The sequence below is a fragment of the Mauremys reevesii genome, linkage group 6 (assembly GCF_016161935.1).
Source record: "Mauremys reevesii isolate NIE-2019 linkage group 6, ASM1616193v1, whole genome shotgun sequence".
Taxonomy (NCBI): Eukaryota; Metazoa; Chordata; order Testudines; family Geoemydidae; genus Mauremys; species Mauremys reevesii.
In genome coordinates this window covers 87,633,470-87,646,885 of record NC_052628.1, presented here as the reverse complement: position 1 = coordinate 87,646,885, position 13,416 = coordinate 87,633,470, and the positions used below count along the sequence as shown (strand labels likewise).

The following is a 13,416-nucleotide window of genomic DNA, read 5'->3' as shown; positions in this document are numbered from 1 at the left end:
ACACAAACCACACGTGTACCAATAACATTCACACTGCTGTGTATAATGGGACAAGTTTTCAAAACACAGCCTCTACACACACAATTTTTTTTTTTTGCACATTAGTATTTGCAAGTGATCTCCTAATGGAAGCTCTGTCTCCATGTGCAAAATGGCATAAAATACACTTAAATTGGATTTGAACATATAAATGATATCACTTGACACAGCCAAGAGATCTTGCACACACAAAAATCACAGGGGCAGGCAACTGTGTGCACAAAAAGAGGCTACTTTGAAAATTTGGCCCCACAAGTTCATCCTACCCTTGTGGCCATAATCAAGAGTTTCATGCGAGATTTGGACTTTGCTGAATTGGTGAAGATGGCCTCTTCCACAGAACAATCATGCTACTATATCTGTGAAATAAGAGGCTGTCATTTTTCTAAGTTCCATCCCAACCTGGCTGCCCTGAAGTTATCAATGATTTTAGCCATTTAGTCTACCCAGAAAGAGAGGCTAGGATAGGAAACTTGAGCAGAGAACTGCTCGTGCCAGAAAACCATTGGAGCAGCATAAAGGAAGGAAAGCTCTTTATTAAAGAAACAGCATGTAAAAGGATGCTTTATTAATCAGAAAACACCACAGCTACTTCCGTACCTGTTGGGTTGTATAAGTAAAGGAATTGGATACTTAGCTTTTTGAACTTTAGGCATCTGAATATGAAAGTTTAGTCCTAATCGCCCATTTATATTATAGTTAAAATTGTTTGAGCACCTAATCAAAACGCTTTGCAATATAATTTGTCCCATCTACACAGACAAACATATTAGAGGAACCCTCTTACAACCCTATGTTTTTCTGTTCTTGATGATCTCTTGAAGATAAAGAGTCACCAGTGCTTTATTTTCACATGGCATGTAATGAAGGGGAATTTAGCCAAATTAAGCCATCCTTAGTCTGAGGCTAGTCAGCGCCTCTTTTTTCACACAGAAGCACCTATTTTCCCATCCGTTACACAGACCTATAAACAGAAAGTAAATGGAACATTATCTTTCTGGACTCTTCAGCCTACATACTACATAGAACCTAGCAGTTAGAGAATCAGTGCAAACTGGACAAGGAATAATCAGCAACAAGCCATTCCTAACAAAGACCCTGATCCAGCAAAGCACTTAAGCATGTGCTTAACTATAAGCATATGAGTATTCCCAGTGACTTTATTGTAGCAAAACTGGGACTACTTTCATGGTTAAGTTAACTACATGCTTAAGTGCTTTGCTGAATTGATGCCTAATGGGAAAATGATTTAAAAGTTATTTTGATTGATATCCAAAATACTCTGTGTATGGAGGACTGCGGGGGGATGGGAGGAAGGTGGGATTAACGATTATTCTGAAAGACCCAAGCAGAGACACAACTGTTCCTTAGATTTTCAGACCTTGGGGCAGGGACTGTCTTTTTGTTCTGTGTTTGTACAGCACCTAGCACAACAGGGTTCTGGTTCAATACAAATAAACAAACAATAATATATGTTTTTGACCATTTTTCTCAGAAAAAAAGACCATTTTTTCTGCCCTATTAAGTTTCCCATGTGCTCTCTGAAGTGTAGAGCTTTTTCCATTTCTACTGCAAAACATACTGAACTAGCTCCAGCCTCCCCCCCCAGTGCAACATGTAGCTGCCAACAAACTGTTCTAACCTCTGACCTGCATGTTCTGCAATACAGGACCAATGGACACCAGAGAAATTATTCTTCTTGTACTTTTGGCAACAAATTTCCCCATTCAGCCAAGGCAATCAACAGCCCTTAACATATTTTAGGGTGATAGGCAGACTGAACTCAGCAATGATATCAGCCTTAATTTCTGACTATCAGGTTAAAGTAAGACTCAGGCTGTATTTATAGATAGATACATTAAAGGAAGATTGAAAAGATTGGGACTGTTCCGTTTTAAAAGTCAAATATCTTGGGACATGATACGGATAAAGACTAATGAATGGTGCAGAGAAGATAAATCCTAGCTATTCTTTCTCACAATATAAGAGCAAGGTGGGCAGTCAGTGAAGCTTAAAGGCAACAGATTTAAAGCTGATGAAAGAAATACATTTGTTGTCTGTTTTTCACACAATGGATCAGTTGTGTGTGGAACTAATTATTACTAGATATTATTGAGGCCAAGAGTGCATTTTTATGGCTAATAAGAACATCCAGTTAGATAAAGTATGATTTAAAAGATCTTTACAGTACATAAACCTCACATATCAGAACAGAAGCCATTAACCATTAATTGACTGGGGTTAGGAAGAAACTTCTTCTATGAATGTATTTTTCCCCAATTGTTCACAATGGGGTTCTTGTACGTTCCTCTCAAGCATCTGGTATTAGTCACTGTCAGAGACAGGATATACTAGACTAGAAGAACCACTGGTTTGTTGCTGTGTACGTTCCCATGAACGTTCCTACGTTCCCATGTACGTTCTCACAGGTCTATATCTTTCAATAATCACTCTCTGAGTACTGTCAACATGATCCACAGAAACATATCTGAGAGTCACAAACTCAACACCCTTAGAAAGTAGCTTGAATGTTTTTGGTCATTCAACATCACTGCTCCTACTTACAGCATCATGTCACTCAATTACAGATTTTTATATAAGATCAATAACCTGTGTTGCAGAGGAGAGTGACTCCGAACAGGACTAGGTGATCTGTAATGTGGGGAGGTGGCAAATGACGCTGTGCGGTGAAATGTCAAATCTCCTTGAGTAGAACTGCCCGGGTAATTTACAAGTTCATCTGTTTCAAGAGATGATGAATCATGTTCAGATGTGGCCTGTTCATCCGGTTCCCTGATAACCTGTGGAACAAATAAATATTTTATTTAGTTAGAAAGGACACAGGGGGAAGGGAAGGGGTTGGGGAGAGACAGACAGAGGGGAAGGGAGGAAATAGTGACAGTCTGCAGTATTTTGTTCCAATGAAGGGGGGGTGGGAATATCAGGCTGAAGTTGAAAACTCATAATGCCATATCTATAAATGGACTGTTTTAAGTATGAGCAAACCCCAGATCTGGGCAGGTAAATGGGAGCACTTCAAAAATGTGGACCAAGCAGAAGCTCTTAGTTGTGAGCCACATTTTCTAATAATAAACAGAATCTATCACACTGCTGGACAGCTAACCATTAATCACTCACAAAAGCTAATAAAAGTCAACATTTCAGCCAGTCAGAAACAAGTTTATTTGTGAAAATGCAGCGTAGCGTAGGAACAGATAAGCAAGCGATTTCTACTGTAATGCTCTAAACCTTAATTGTGCTGTATTAGAATGAAGCTCCTTCCCACACAGTCAGCCATCTTGACTTTTGATGTTGCAAGGGATTAAGTAGAAAAACAACACAAAGAAGGGCAGTGAAAAAGGCCTATAAAAAAACCCGCACCTGCCAGTTGGGAGTTTGCCAGTTGGGAGTTTTTTGGAATATTGACTTCAAGGTGCTTGTGATAGGACAACAAAGAAGTCTGTCTACAGAGCTTATAATTAAATACAGGGCCAGAGCTTGTGCAACAATGTCGCTCCAAGCAAACAACTCCATTCTCTCAGTCCCTGAAGCAGTCCAACTTTGGATACTGCTCTTCAGTTCTCTGGCTAAAACCCAACCGAAACCTTGTAGAATCCAAACCTGTTGCAAGGTGGTGTGTCATATTCTGTCCCAGTTACACCCATCTTACCCACCTCACTGAAGTTAATGACATTGCTGGGTAAAAAGGAGAGCAGAATTTGGCACACTTTCTTTAGAAGAGCCACCTGGGGCAAAAGTACCTCATTCCATTGTTTGCCACAAAAATATACCTGTAAGACACTTTCCCATTTCCCATTCAAATCAGTCAGTGACGAAGCAGTGTAACACAGTTCAACAAGAGACAGGGTGACTTCCAAATGAGCTCACTCATCAGATATTCTGCTATGGAGAAAGACTCGGGGGCACTGTAAAAGGACGAGACTTTTACTTCACTCGTAATGCAGCACAAGCACAATGGAATTTGGTCCAAACTCACCCCATCCCTGGTATTTGCATTTATTCTTAACTAATGCAAGGGCTGAGGCAAATCTTAGCCCGAGCTCCTTCCTGAGCAACCTGTGCTTCAGGATCCTCCCTGTAATAGCTCTGGTCAAACCATGTGACTCTCTCTTGGCTCAGAGAACTCCTCTTTAGACTTTTACATTCCTGGGGTCAAGCTAATGAGCTCCTCCTAGCCTAGCTACCAGGGCAAGTCAGCTCAGTCGCTTTGCTCCCCTGCACATGGTCGTGTGTGCTGACTCCTGGTCATAAATGCTGATAGATAAGCCAGTCTCTGATCACAGTCCTTTTTATTCTATGGGTGGACTGTAGTGCCAGGAACTAACACTGATAGTGCTATCTTGATTAAGCCAGGTAAGTGTGGTGCAACTTTGCACAATACACCTCAATCCTGATCCAAAATACCCATATCTATTTCAGCCCCATACATCTCTTTTGAGCCAAGACTTCTGACTGTGCAAGACAGCCTGGTGTTTTTGTTTGATGGGCAGATGGGAACCAGGGTGAGAACAACAAACTCATTTCCACTAGTAATCTAAAGCAGGATTTAAAGCTCTCTCTTCAGAGATGAAGGACATATACAACTAATCCCCTGGACACCTCTCCCTCCCCTCCTTTAGTACAACAGGCAAATTCTCTAAGCTAGCCAGAACACAGCAAGAGTGCAGCACACTAATACAACTATCTGTGGCATGACTATCCAATAGCTAAAATAATTACATTTATACCAGTCACTTGGGACAATAGAAATAAAGTCACTATAACAGAACAATGTCATAGGATTAGCATCTCCTTTTCTGGAAATAAATGATTTGCCCATGCCTCAACATTCAGCTAATAGCAGCAGATGGTTATCCTTTCACTATGTTCTATTCCATTCATATTCTCTATCGATCATTCTATAAGAACAGGAATGGCTCTGGGTTAGGGATTTTGCAGAATCTTAACCTTCAGCTGTATCATACTCTATCTATACAAAGTCATTTTGGATCAATGGAGAGCAAGGGGGTGAGGAAGGGTTCTTTGGTCTAATATCTGTTATACATCATTAATTATGAGGTTGATATTTAGGGAGAAAAACAACCAGCATTTATTAACAGTAAATTAATAGGACAGGATTTGAAAATTTGCTGCAATTTCCTTGAGAGACCTCCATAGATATTTTCCCAAATCCACACTTTATTCATGTCATATATCATTGTTCAAGAGCCATTTTATTTAGAGAAAAGAGTAAAAAATGAACATTGGAGGGCACTTTTTGACTCCTAGCCTAGAACTGGTAATAGGATATGGAACTTTCCACCTCTAGGTCAATCTGGCTAGCTTGGTGATGACTGACAGTTGTCACTGTCTGATGGCTCTTTGATGGTCTGTGTGACATGATTTGGTCTGATCTTTTGTAAACTAGTGTCAAAATCAGAAAAAAAATATAATCACAATTGGCGCTAACACATCTACTACAGTGGCCAATGATTGAATGGGAATGGAGAATGGGCAACCTTTTTCCTCCAATGTGGTCTTAGATTTTTGCACATTGATAGGATTTAAATATTTCAAAGTGAATTTAGTACTGGTGAAAGATGGTAGATTGAGAGCACCGGAGATGGAGATGTGTATTGCAGAACAGTAATGCAAACCCTCTGATGCTATCCTATCGATGTGCCTCAACCCAGATGTGTACAGACCGTGTAGAAGTGAGATAGTTCACATTTATTTCTTGGCCTTTCTGCTAAAGTTGCTGAGAAGGATATCAATCAGAGTGGCAGCGGATTTTTTTTATGTGAATACCAGTCCAAACTGAGACTATTAACTAATTTCACAGAGACATACAGTAGCTTACCAAACAGCTGTCAGATAGTAATGACTTCCTGTTAATACTGCTCTGAGATTGAATTGAAGTGATGACTTCAGGGCAAATGGCGCCATATTCCATTAAAACTGTATTTTTGTCTAGGACATGATTTCTGTTATAACAGATTTCCATGTAGGTTTGTCACAGCTTTAATATCTAAAGTCCTGGGTCTTTGTCACCCTGGCCAGATCTCTAGTGAGCTAGATTCTTCTAAGGAGTTTTACAAATTTGGCTCCGTAGCTGTCCAGTGTAATGAAGTATGGGTAACTGGCCTGATTTTTAAATGGTTTCAACCTATTTTTATGGTAAAATAAAGAATTTTTGCTGAAAACAATGTGACCTGTAACTTTTTGACATCGTGTTCTACATATTTGTGAGGTTTTTTTCCCCCATAACTAGAGCAGGACTTTTCTCATAATTTCCCATTACAGATAACCAGACTTAGCCATTACTATCCCCCGAGCCATCAACTCCCCTCATTTAATTCTCTTTTTAAAATATGTAGATTAAACTACTAATGGAAGAGATGTAATTTTACAGTTATTTTTTAAATTACCTTAACTGAGGAATTTGATGCGTCACAGCTATCAAAAGATAAAACTAAAAGAAAAAAGACATTTCAATGGCTGATTATTAGCATTTACTCTTACATTACTATTTTCACTGTTCATCAACATATCAGCATTGAACTCAAAACAATCACAAGATGACTAAAAATGTTCCTTGTAGAGTATAGGAATATAAGAGCTGCCATACTGGGTCAGACCATCTTGCTTGGTACCCTATCTTTGACAGTGGCCAGTACCAGAGCTTCAGGGGGAGTGCAGAGGGGCATGGATCAGCATTCATGTCGCATTCCCTGTCAGTACCCAGCCAGGGCCAGGGAAACCAATGATCCACCCAGCAGACCAAATTTGGTGATGAATCCCAGCCACATGCCACTTAAACCTATCTCCTAGAACTGGAAGTGACCTTGAAAGGTCATTGAGTCCAGCCCCCTGCCTTCACTAGCAGGACCAAGGACCAAGTGCCCCAGATCTCTAAGTGGCCCCTCAAGGATTGAACTCACAACCCTGGGTTTAGTATGCCAATGCTCAAACAACTGAGCTATCCCTCCGCCCACTTGAAGCATGTTGCACATACACTAAGAAGAAGGAGGAGTGTATAGAACAGAGCAATTATGGAGTCTTGCACACCCGACTTCTGGTAGTCAGAGGTTTGGGTAATGCCAAGCATGGTGTTACATCCCGGACCATCTTGATTTAATAGCCACAGAAGGACCTATCCTCCCATGAACTTATCCAGTTATTTTCTGAATCCAATTATTCTTCTGGACATCACAACATCCCAAAGCAACAAATTCCACAGTTTTGCTGTGTGTCGTGTGAAAAAATACTTCATTTTGTTTGCATTAAACCTGCTCCCTATTCATTTCATTGGGTGACCCCTGGTTCTTGTATTGTGGTAAAGGAGAAACAACACTTCTCTGTTCACTTTTTTCACACCAGTCATAATTTTATAGACCTCTATCATATCCCCCCTTAGCCGTCTTTTCTAAGATGAGTAGCCCTAATCTTTTTAGTCTCTCCTTATAGGGAAGCCATTCCATACCCTTGATCATCTTTGTGACCCTTCTCTGAACTTTTCCAGTTTCACTATATCCTTTCTGAGATGGGTCAGTCAGAACCAGACACAGTATTCAAGGTGGCATTATGGTATTTTCTGGCTTATTTTCTATCCCTTCCTTAATAGCTCCTAACATACTGTCAGCCTTTTTGACTATCGCTGCACACTGAGCAGAAGTTTTCAGAGAACCACCCATGGGTGACTCCAAGATCTCTTTCGTGGGTGGGACTAGCTAATTTAGAATCCATCATTGTATTTGTATAATTGGGATTATTTCTTTCCAATATGCATTATTTTGTACTTATCAGTGTTGAATTTAATCTGCCATTTTGCTGTCCAGTCACCCATTTTTGTGAGATCCCTCTGTAACTCACTGCCACTTACAATTTCTACAGCCTGATGTAACAGTCATAATTTAAAACCTCCCGTTGGTCAAAGGAATTGCAACAGATGATCTAGTCTCTTTAGACTGCCAACTGCAGAAGTAATACATAGTGCAGTGGTTCTCAACCAGGGATCCAGGGACCCCTGGGAGGCTGTGAGCAAGTTTCAGGGGGTCTGCCAAAACAAAGCAGAGAGCAGGGCCAGCGTTACATTCGCTAGATCCCAGAGCAGAAAGCTGAAGCCCGAGTCCTGTCGCCTGGTGCTGAAGGCAAAGCTCAAGCAACTTAGCTTCATGGGCCCCCCTGTGGCATGGGGACCCAGGCAATTGCCCTGCTTGCTACTCACTAACACCAGCCCTGGCTTTTTATCTACTGGATATGAAGAAAAACAGATGGGTGGTGAAGTTTTTACAGTATGTTGAGGGGGCCTCAAAAAGAAAAAGATTGAGAACCCCTGTCAGTGGATATGTTGAGGTTAATTCAAATGACCAAGAAACTGAAATATTATGGTCCAGATTCTCTCCTTTGCCAACATCCGTTTGGCATAGAGAGGAGGAGCTGCAAGGATCAGGGAGGGGGATCTGAATGTCAGACTTTGTTGTCTCCATCTTGTGAATTATTACCAATGAGAAAGGCTCTAGAGGCACTGAAGTTTTGCCAGGTGAAATGCACTGGAGGATCATGTCCTCAGTAGTACCTGTGATGGCTCTGCAGGGCTAACAGGAGCAAAGAGAACTATAAACATAGCATTGTTAAGAAATGCAACAGACATGAATTTAACTACCCTAAAGGAAATATCTGAGTAAGAAGGTGGCATTTTTACAAAGTCACTTTTCCGAGTAGAAGTGACCATTTGAAGAACTTCCTCTTTGAGTATATGGCTTTATTTCTTTTCCCAATGTGCTGATTACTTGATGAATATTCAGCTTGTGACAAGAATCAGAACAAAGAATACAAAAAATTATATATCTTCATGGCCTCAGGGGGCCTGATCCAAAGCACGTTGAAGGCAATGGGAGTATTTCTACTGACTTCAAAGGCCTTTGGATAAGTCCCTTAGAGAAAAGACTTCCTGACTGAGGTAGCACATAACAATGGAGAAGAGGAGGTAATGTTGGTCTGTGGGCAACAACTCTTTCCTTCAAAAAAGCATGCTACTAAACAAGAGAGAAATCAGCTCCCACGCTAAACTGTCATGTAGTATTGATGTATACTGTAAAACAGCAGTCATGTTCCTCTATCCCAGCAATGGCTGCAATTCAGCAGTGAGCATATTTTTGCATTTCAGGCCAGATTCTGCCACCCTTACTCACTCCAAGTAGTGCTTCAATCCTCAAACAGCCTCTTTGAAATGGGAGTGGAAGAATGCGAGCCATAGTTTTCAAACACCTTTAGAATTAGGATGAATGGTGCTATTACTTCTATAATTAGCATCATTTTATTTTTTATTAAAAACAAATTATAAGTACCTCGTTTCAATTGAAATTCAAGCGAATTCCTTGCTGAGCTCACATTTTGTTTTGGATTTCGATAAGGTAACTGTGATGAAGTTTTTTCACCAAATGGGTTAGCACTGTCTACCTGAAATGAAAGAGATATGGTATGAGGTAATATCTTCTATTGGACCAACCTCTGTTGGTGGAAGGGACAAGCTTTCGAGCTTCACACGGTTCTTCTTCAGGTCTGGAGAAGGTTTCCAGAGGTCCAGGCTAAATACAAGGTGGGACTGATTGCTAGGTTCACACATGTTGTAGGAGACCACTTAAAATGAAGTGGGCAATTAACACTTCTGCAGAAGTAGGCTAATGGGGGTTATTAGGCAGCAGGATATGTCACAAACAGTTGTCATGGGCCATAAAATCAGTGTCTCTACTCATATATTCAGCATGTGACAACAATCAGAAACACTGAAAACAACTATCTAAAATGAAGGAATAATATGAAGCTGCATTTTTATTCTGTGAAAACTAGGTCTGGACATGAACATATTTGCAGCTGTGTACAGCCTATAAAGAAAAGAATAAAAAAATATTGTTTCTTCCCTTCCCTCTGTTTCTTTCACAACTACAAAAATATACAAAAGAGGAGAACAGTATACACAGCACAGTGCAGAGATTTCAGCAAAACCACCTAGTTTAAAAAACACTGGGATTCTGACATTACTGATGTTTTTAGAATAAGGAAATGACCAGTATATAGACATCATCTTGTTATAAAAGAGGTAGTGGATGTTGTGATGGGTTGGATCACAGAATCCCCCTTGGGAGCTGGCACCCGATGTGCCAAGACTACTTCTATCCCTGCCTTCCCTGCCAGCTTGAGGCACCAGCACCCTGTCCTGCTGAGCCAGACACGCCCGTCTGCTCCAACAAAGACCCAGGGTCTGAATTACTTGCCCCAAAGCTGCAGGTTTACCTGAAAGCAGCTAACAGAAGTGTTCTTGTCTTTAACACTCAGATGCCCAATTCCCAATGGGGTCTAAACCCAAATAAATAAATAAAGCTTATGCAGGGTAAACTAATAAATTGTTCGCCCTCTAGAACACTGATAGAGAGATATGCACAGTTGTTTGGTCCCCCAGGTATTAATACAGACTCTGAGTTAATTAATAAGTAAAAGGTGATTTTATTAAATACAGAAAGTAGAATCTAAGTGGTTCCAAGTAGTAACAGACAAAACAAAGTAAGTGACGAAGCAAAAGAAAAGAAAATGTGCAAATCTATGTCTACTCAAACTGAATACAGATAAGATCTTCACCAGTTCCAGAATGCTCCCTTTTACAGACTAGTCTCCTTTTAGCCTGGGTCCAGCAATCACTCACACTGTAGTCACTGTCCTTTGTTCTAATTTCTTTCAGGTATCCTAGGGGGGTGGAGAGGCTCTCTCTTTAGCCAGCTGAAGACAAAATGGAGGGGTCTCCCAAGGGTTTAAATAGACTTTCTCTTGTGGGTGGAGACCCCTCCTCACTCCTATGCAAAGTCCAGCTCCAAGATGGAGTTTAGGAATCACCTGGGCAAGTCACATGTCCATGCATGACTCACAATTTGTACAGGCAGCATCCACTGTTTACATGCTACCTTGAAGGTCCTCAAGTAGACTTCTTATGTGGATTGGAGCATTCCAAGATCCACTGTCCTTTGAGTGTTTCTTGATTAGGTACTAAATTTCAACATTCCTTTCTCCAGGAACTGACCAAATGCTCTACTAAGGTTATTTAGAAATCAAGGCAGTACACAGCCAACATTCATAACATTCAAAGCTTCAAATACAAAAATGATACATGCATACAAATAGGATTAATACATTCAGTAGATCATAACCTTTGAGATATGTTACATGGCATATGTAGTATAAAACACATTCTAAGCATATTTCCATAAAGCCTTATGGGAGGTACCGTCACAGATGTGGCACTAGAACTTCGAGTTTTCTTTTAAATTTGTGGTTAGGACAGTTTTGAAAAATGCATTCATCTTCATGGAACAGGGGACTCAAAAAATGTATGCCCCTCACAGATTGCAACAGGGTATCTATGCATCCGAAGAAGTGAGCTGTAGCTCATGAAAGCTCATGCTACAACAAATTTGTTAGTCTTTAAGGTGCCACAAGTACTCCTGTTCTTTTTGAGGGTATCTATAGAATTTTAAAACATTATAAATGACCGTTTAAAATAAAGTAAAACTACAAACTGGGGGAAAAGATACACAGATAATTTAGTGGACTGGCTGGGGTGTTAGGTAGATAGATAAGTAACTAGATATATACACACGCACACCTCACATGGGCACTGTGATACTTAATTAGCTAGTGTTTGTAAATTACTTTGAGATCTTCAGATGAAAGGCCCCATCAGTTCAAAGCCCACTGAAATCAATGGAAGTCTTCCCACTGACTTGAATGTTCTCTAGATTCGCCATTTAAGAAATCCAATGTAGAAAAAAAATGGGGTTTGTTATACCTTGCTACACTAATGGTCCATCTAGTCCTATGTCCTGTCTCTGAGAGTGACCAGCACTGGATGCTTCAGAGGAAGGTGGAAGAAATCTTATGATGAACCATTAAGGAAAAACCTGCCCCATGAAGACAGCTTCTTCCTAACCCCAGACAGCTAGTGGTTTGTTTATGGCCTAAAGAATGAGGGTTTAAGTCTCTTATAATTTTTATCCCATCTAAATGTAACTTTGGATGTCCTTATTAATCATACAAATGTCTAATCTTTTCCTGAATCTGCTAACTAGCTGACCTCAATACTATCTAGTGGCAGTGAGTTCCACAGATCAATTAAGCATTTCTTTTTACATTTACAAATTTGCTGCTGGTTAATTTCTCTGAGTCTCCTCTTGCTCTTGTTTTAGAAAGGATAACAGAAGCACCCAATTTACTCTAATATCACAATAATAAAAAAATAATTTAGTAACAGCAATTTTAAGACTTACATGTCTAACAACAAATGGTGGCCTGGTTTCAGCATCCAGTTTGTACCCAAGAGATCCCAGGCTTAGCCTTGATTGCTGCTGTTGGTTTTCTTTGCAGAACTGACACAGGCGCTTTGTAGCATTTGGAGATGGAGAGCGGGATCTTAATAATCTTGTAAGACTCTTACAGATCCTATTATCCTTTTTCTTTGTTTTCTTACATCGTGCTGGTGAAATGCTCCTTCGCCTGGGTGATACAGAGGCAGATCTTTGTATCCTCATTCTGTTTCTGCCCTGCTAGATAAATTAATTGTCTCATAAAGTAATTATCCAAGCAGAAACATGTACAAGCTATTTGCAAACCTCTCTGTAAAAGACAGTCAGCTGAGCAGTGTTTAAAGTCAATGGGAGGCTCCTACACATCTAAGAGCAGAATATGGCTCTATGTGGCTACAAATTAAAACTGGGGAATCTGTGATTCTGTGCTGAGAAGCGACAGAAAGTCAATAACAGAAAGAAGGGAGCAGGGACTCAGGCCTATCTTTTTTATCCATTTTACCTTTGTTTGACAACTTCTCATCCAGGGCTTGATCCTGCGAGATGCTGATTGCCCCTTGTGTGGTGCTAGTAGAGGTCTGTCTCATCTTACGCTGGGGTTACGTTCCGCAGTCAGCGCGTAAAGCGAAAATTGCGTATAGTCAAAATTACATTGAGTGTAATAGCGGGCACAATCGCCCGCACTACAGAAACAGTATTTAAATTATTTTTTTCTTTTTTATTGTTTTTTTCTTGTTTTTGCTGAACATGTAAAGCTGAAATCGCACATATTAGATGTGTCTAAGATGCAACAGACCTGTAGTCCCAACATCTATTGAATTAAACTGGAGTTAAGAGAATCTCTAAAGAAGCATTCAGCAGCTTGAAGGATTGAGACCTAAAGTCAAAATCCTGAGTTCATGACTTCAATGAGAGCTTGCTTGAGTAAGGACCTGAGCATTTGGCTCTGAAGAAGCAGTAATTCTGAAGGAGCCAAATTCTGTAACCTTTAATTGAAAAAAAGCTCCCTTGACTTCAGTGAGAA

The 13,416-nt window shown here is 40.3% G+C and overlaps 1 protein-coding gene across 6 annotated transcripts in view; it reads right to left on the bottom strand.

Moving 5' to 3' along the window:
- SPATA6L (spermatogenesis associated 6 like) overlaps positions 1–13,416 on the bottom strand; it is a 44,085-nt gene that overhangs the window by 6,250 nt on the left and 24,419 nt on the right. For 5 of the 6 annotated variants that reach the window (XM_039543554.1, XM_039543560.1, XM_039543558.1 and 2 more), the window contains 4 exons: positions 12,357–12,632; positions 9,390–9,501; positions 6,468–6,511; positions 2,650–2,840 (listed from right to left, as the gene is read on the bottom strand). In XM_039543554.1, the coding sequence (XP_039399488.1) occupies positions 2,650–2,840; positions 6,468–6,511; positions 9,390–9,501; positions 12,357–12,632 (623 nt within the window). The remainder of the gene's footprint in view (positions 1–2,649; positions 2,841–6,467; positions 6,512–9,389; positions 9,502–12,356; positions 12,633–13,416) is intronic. The other variant, XM_039543555.1, reaches the window with a different exon arrangement.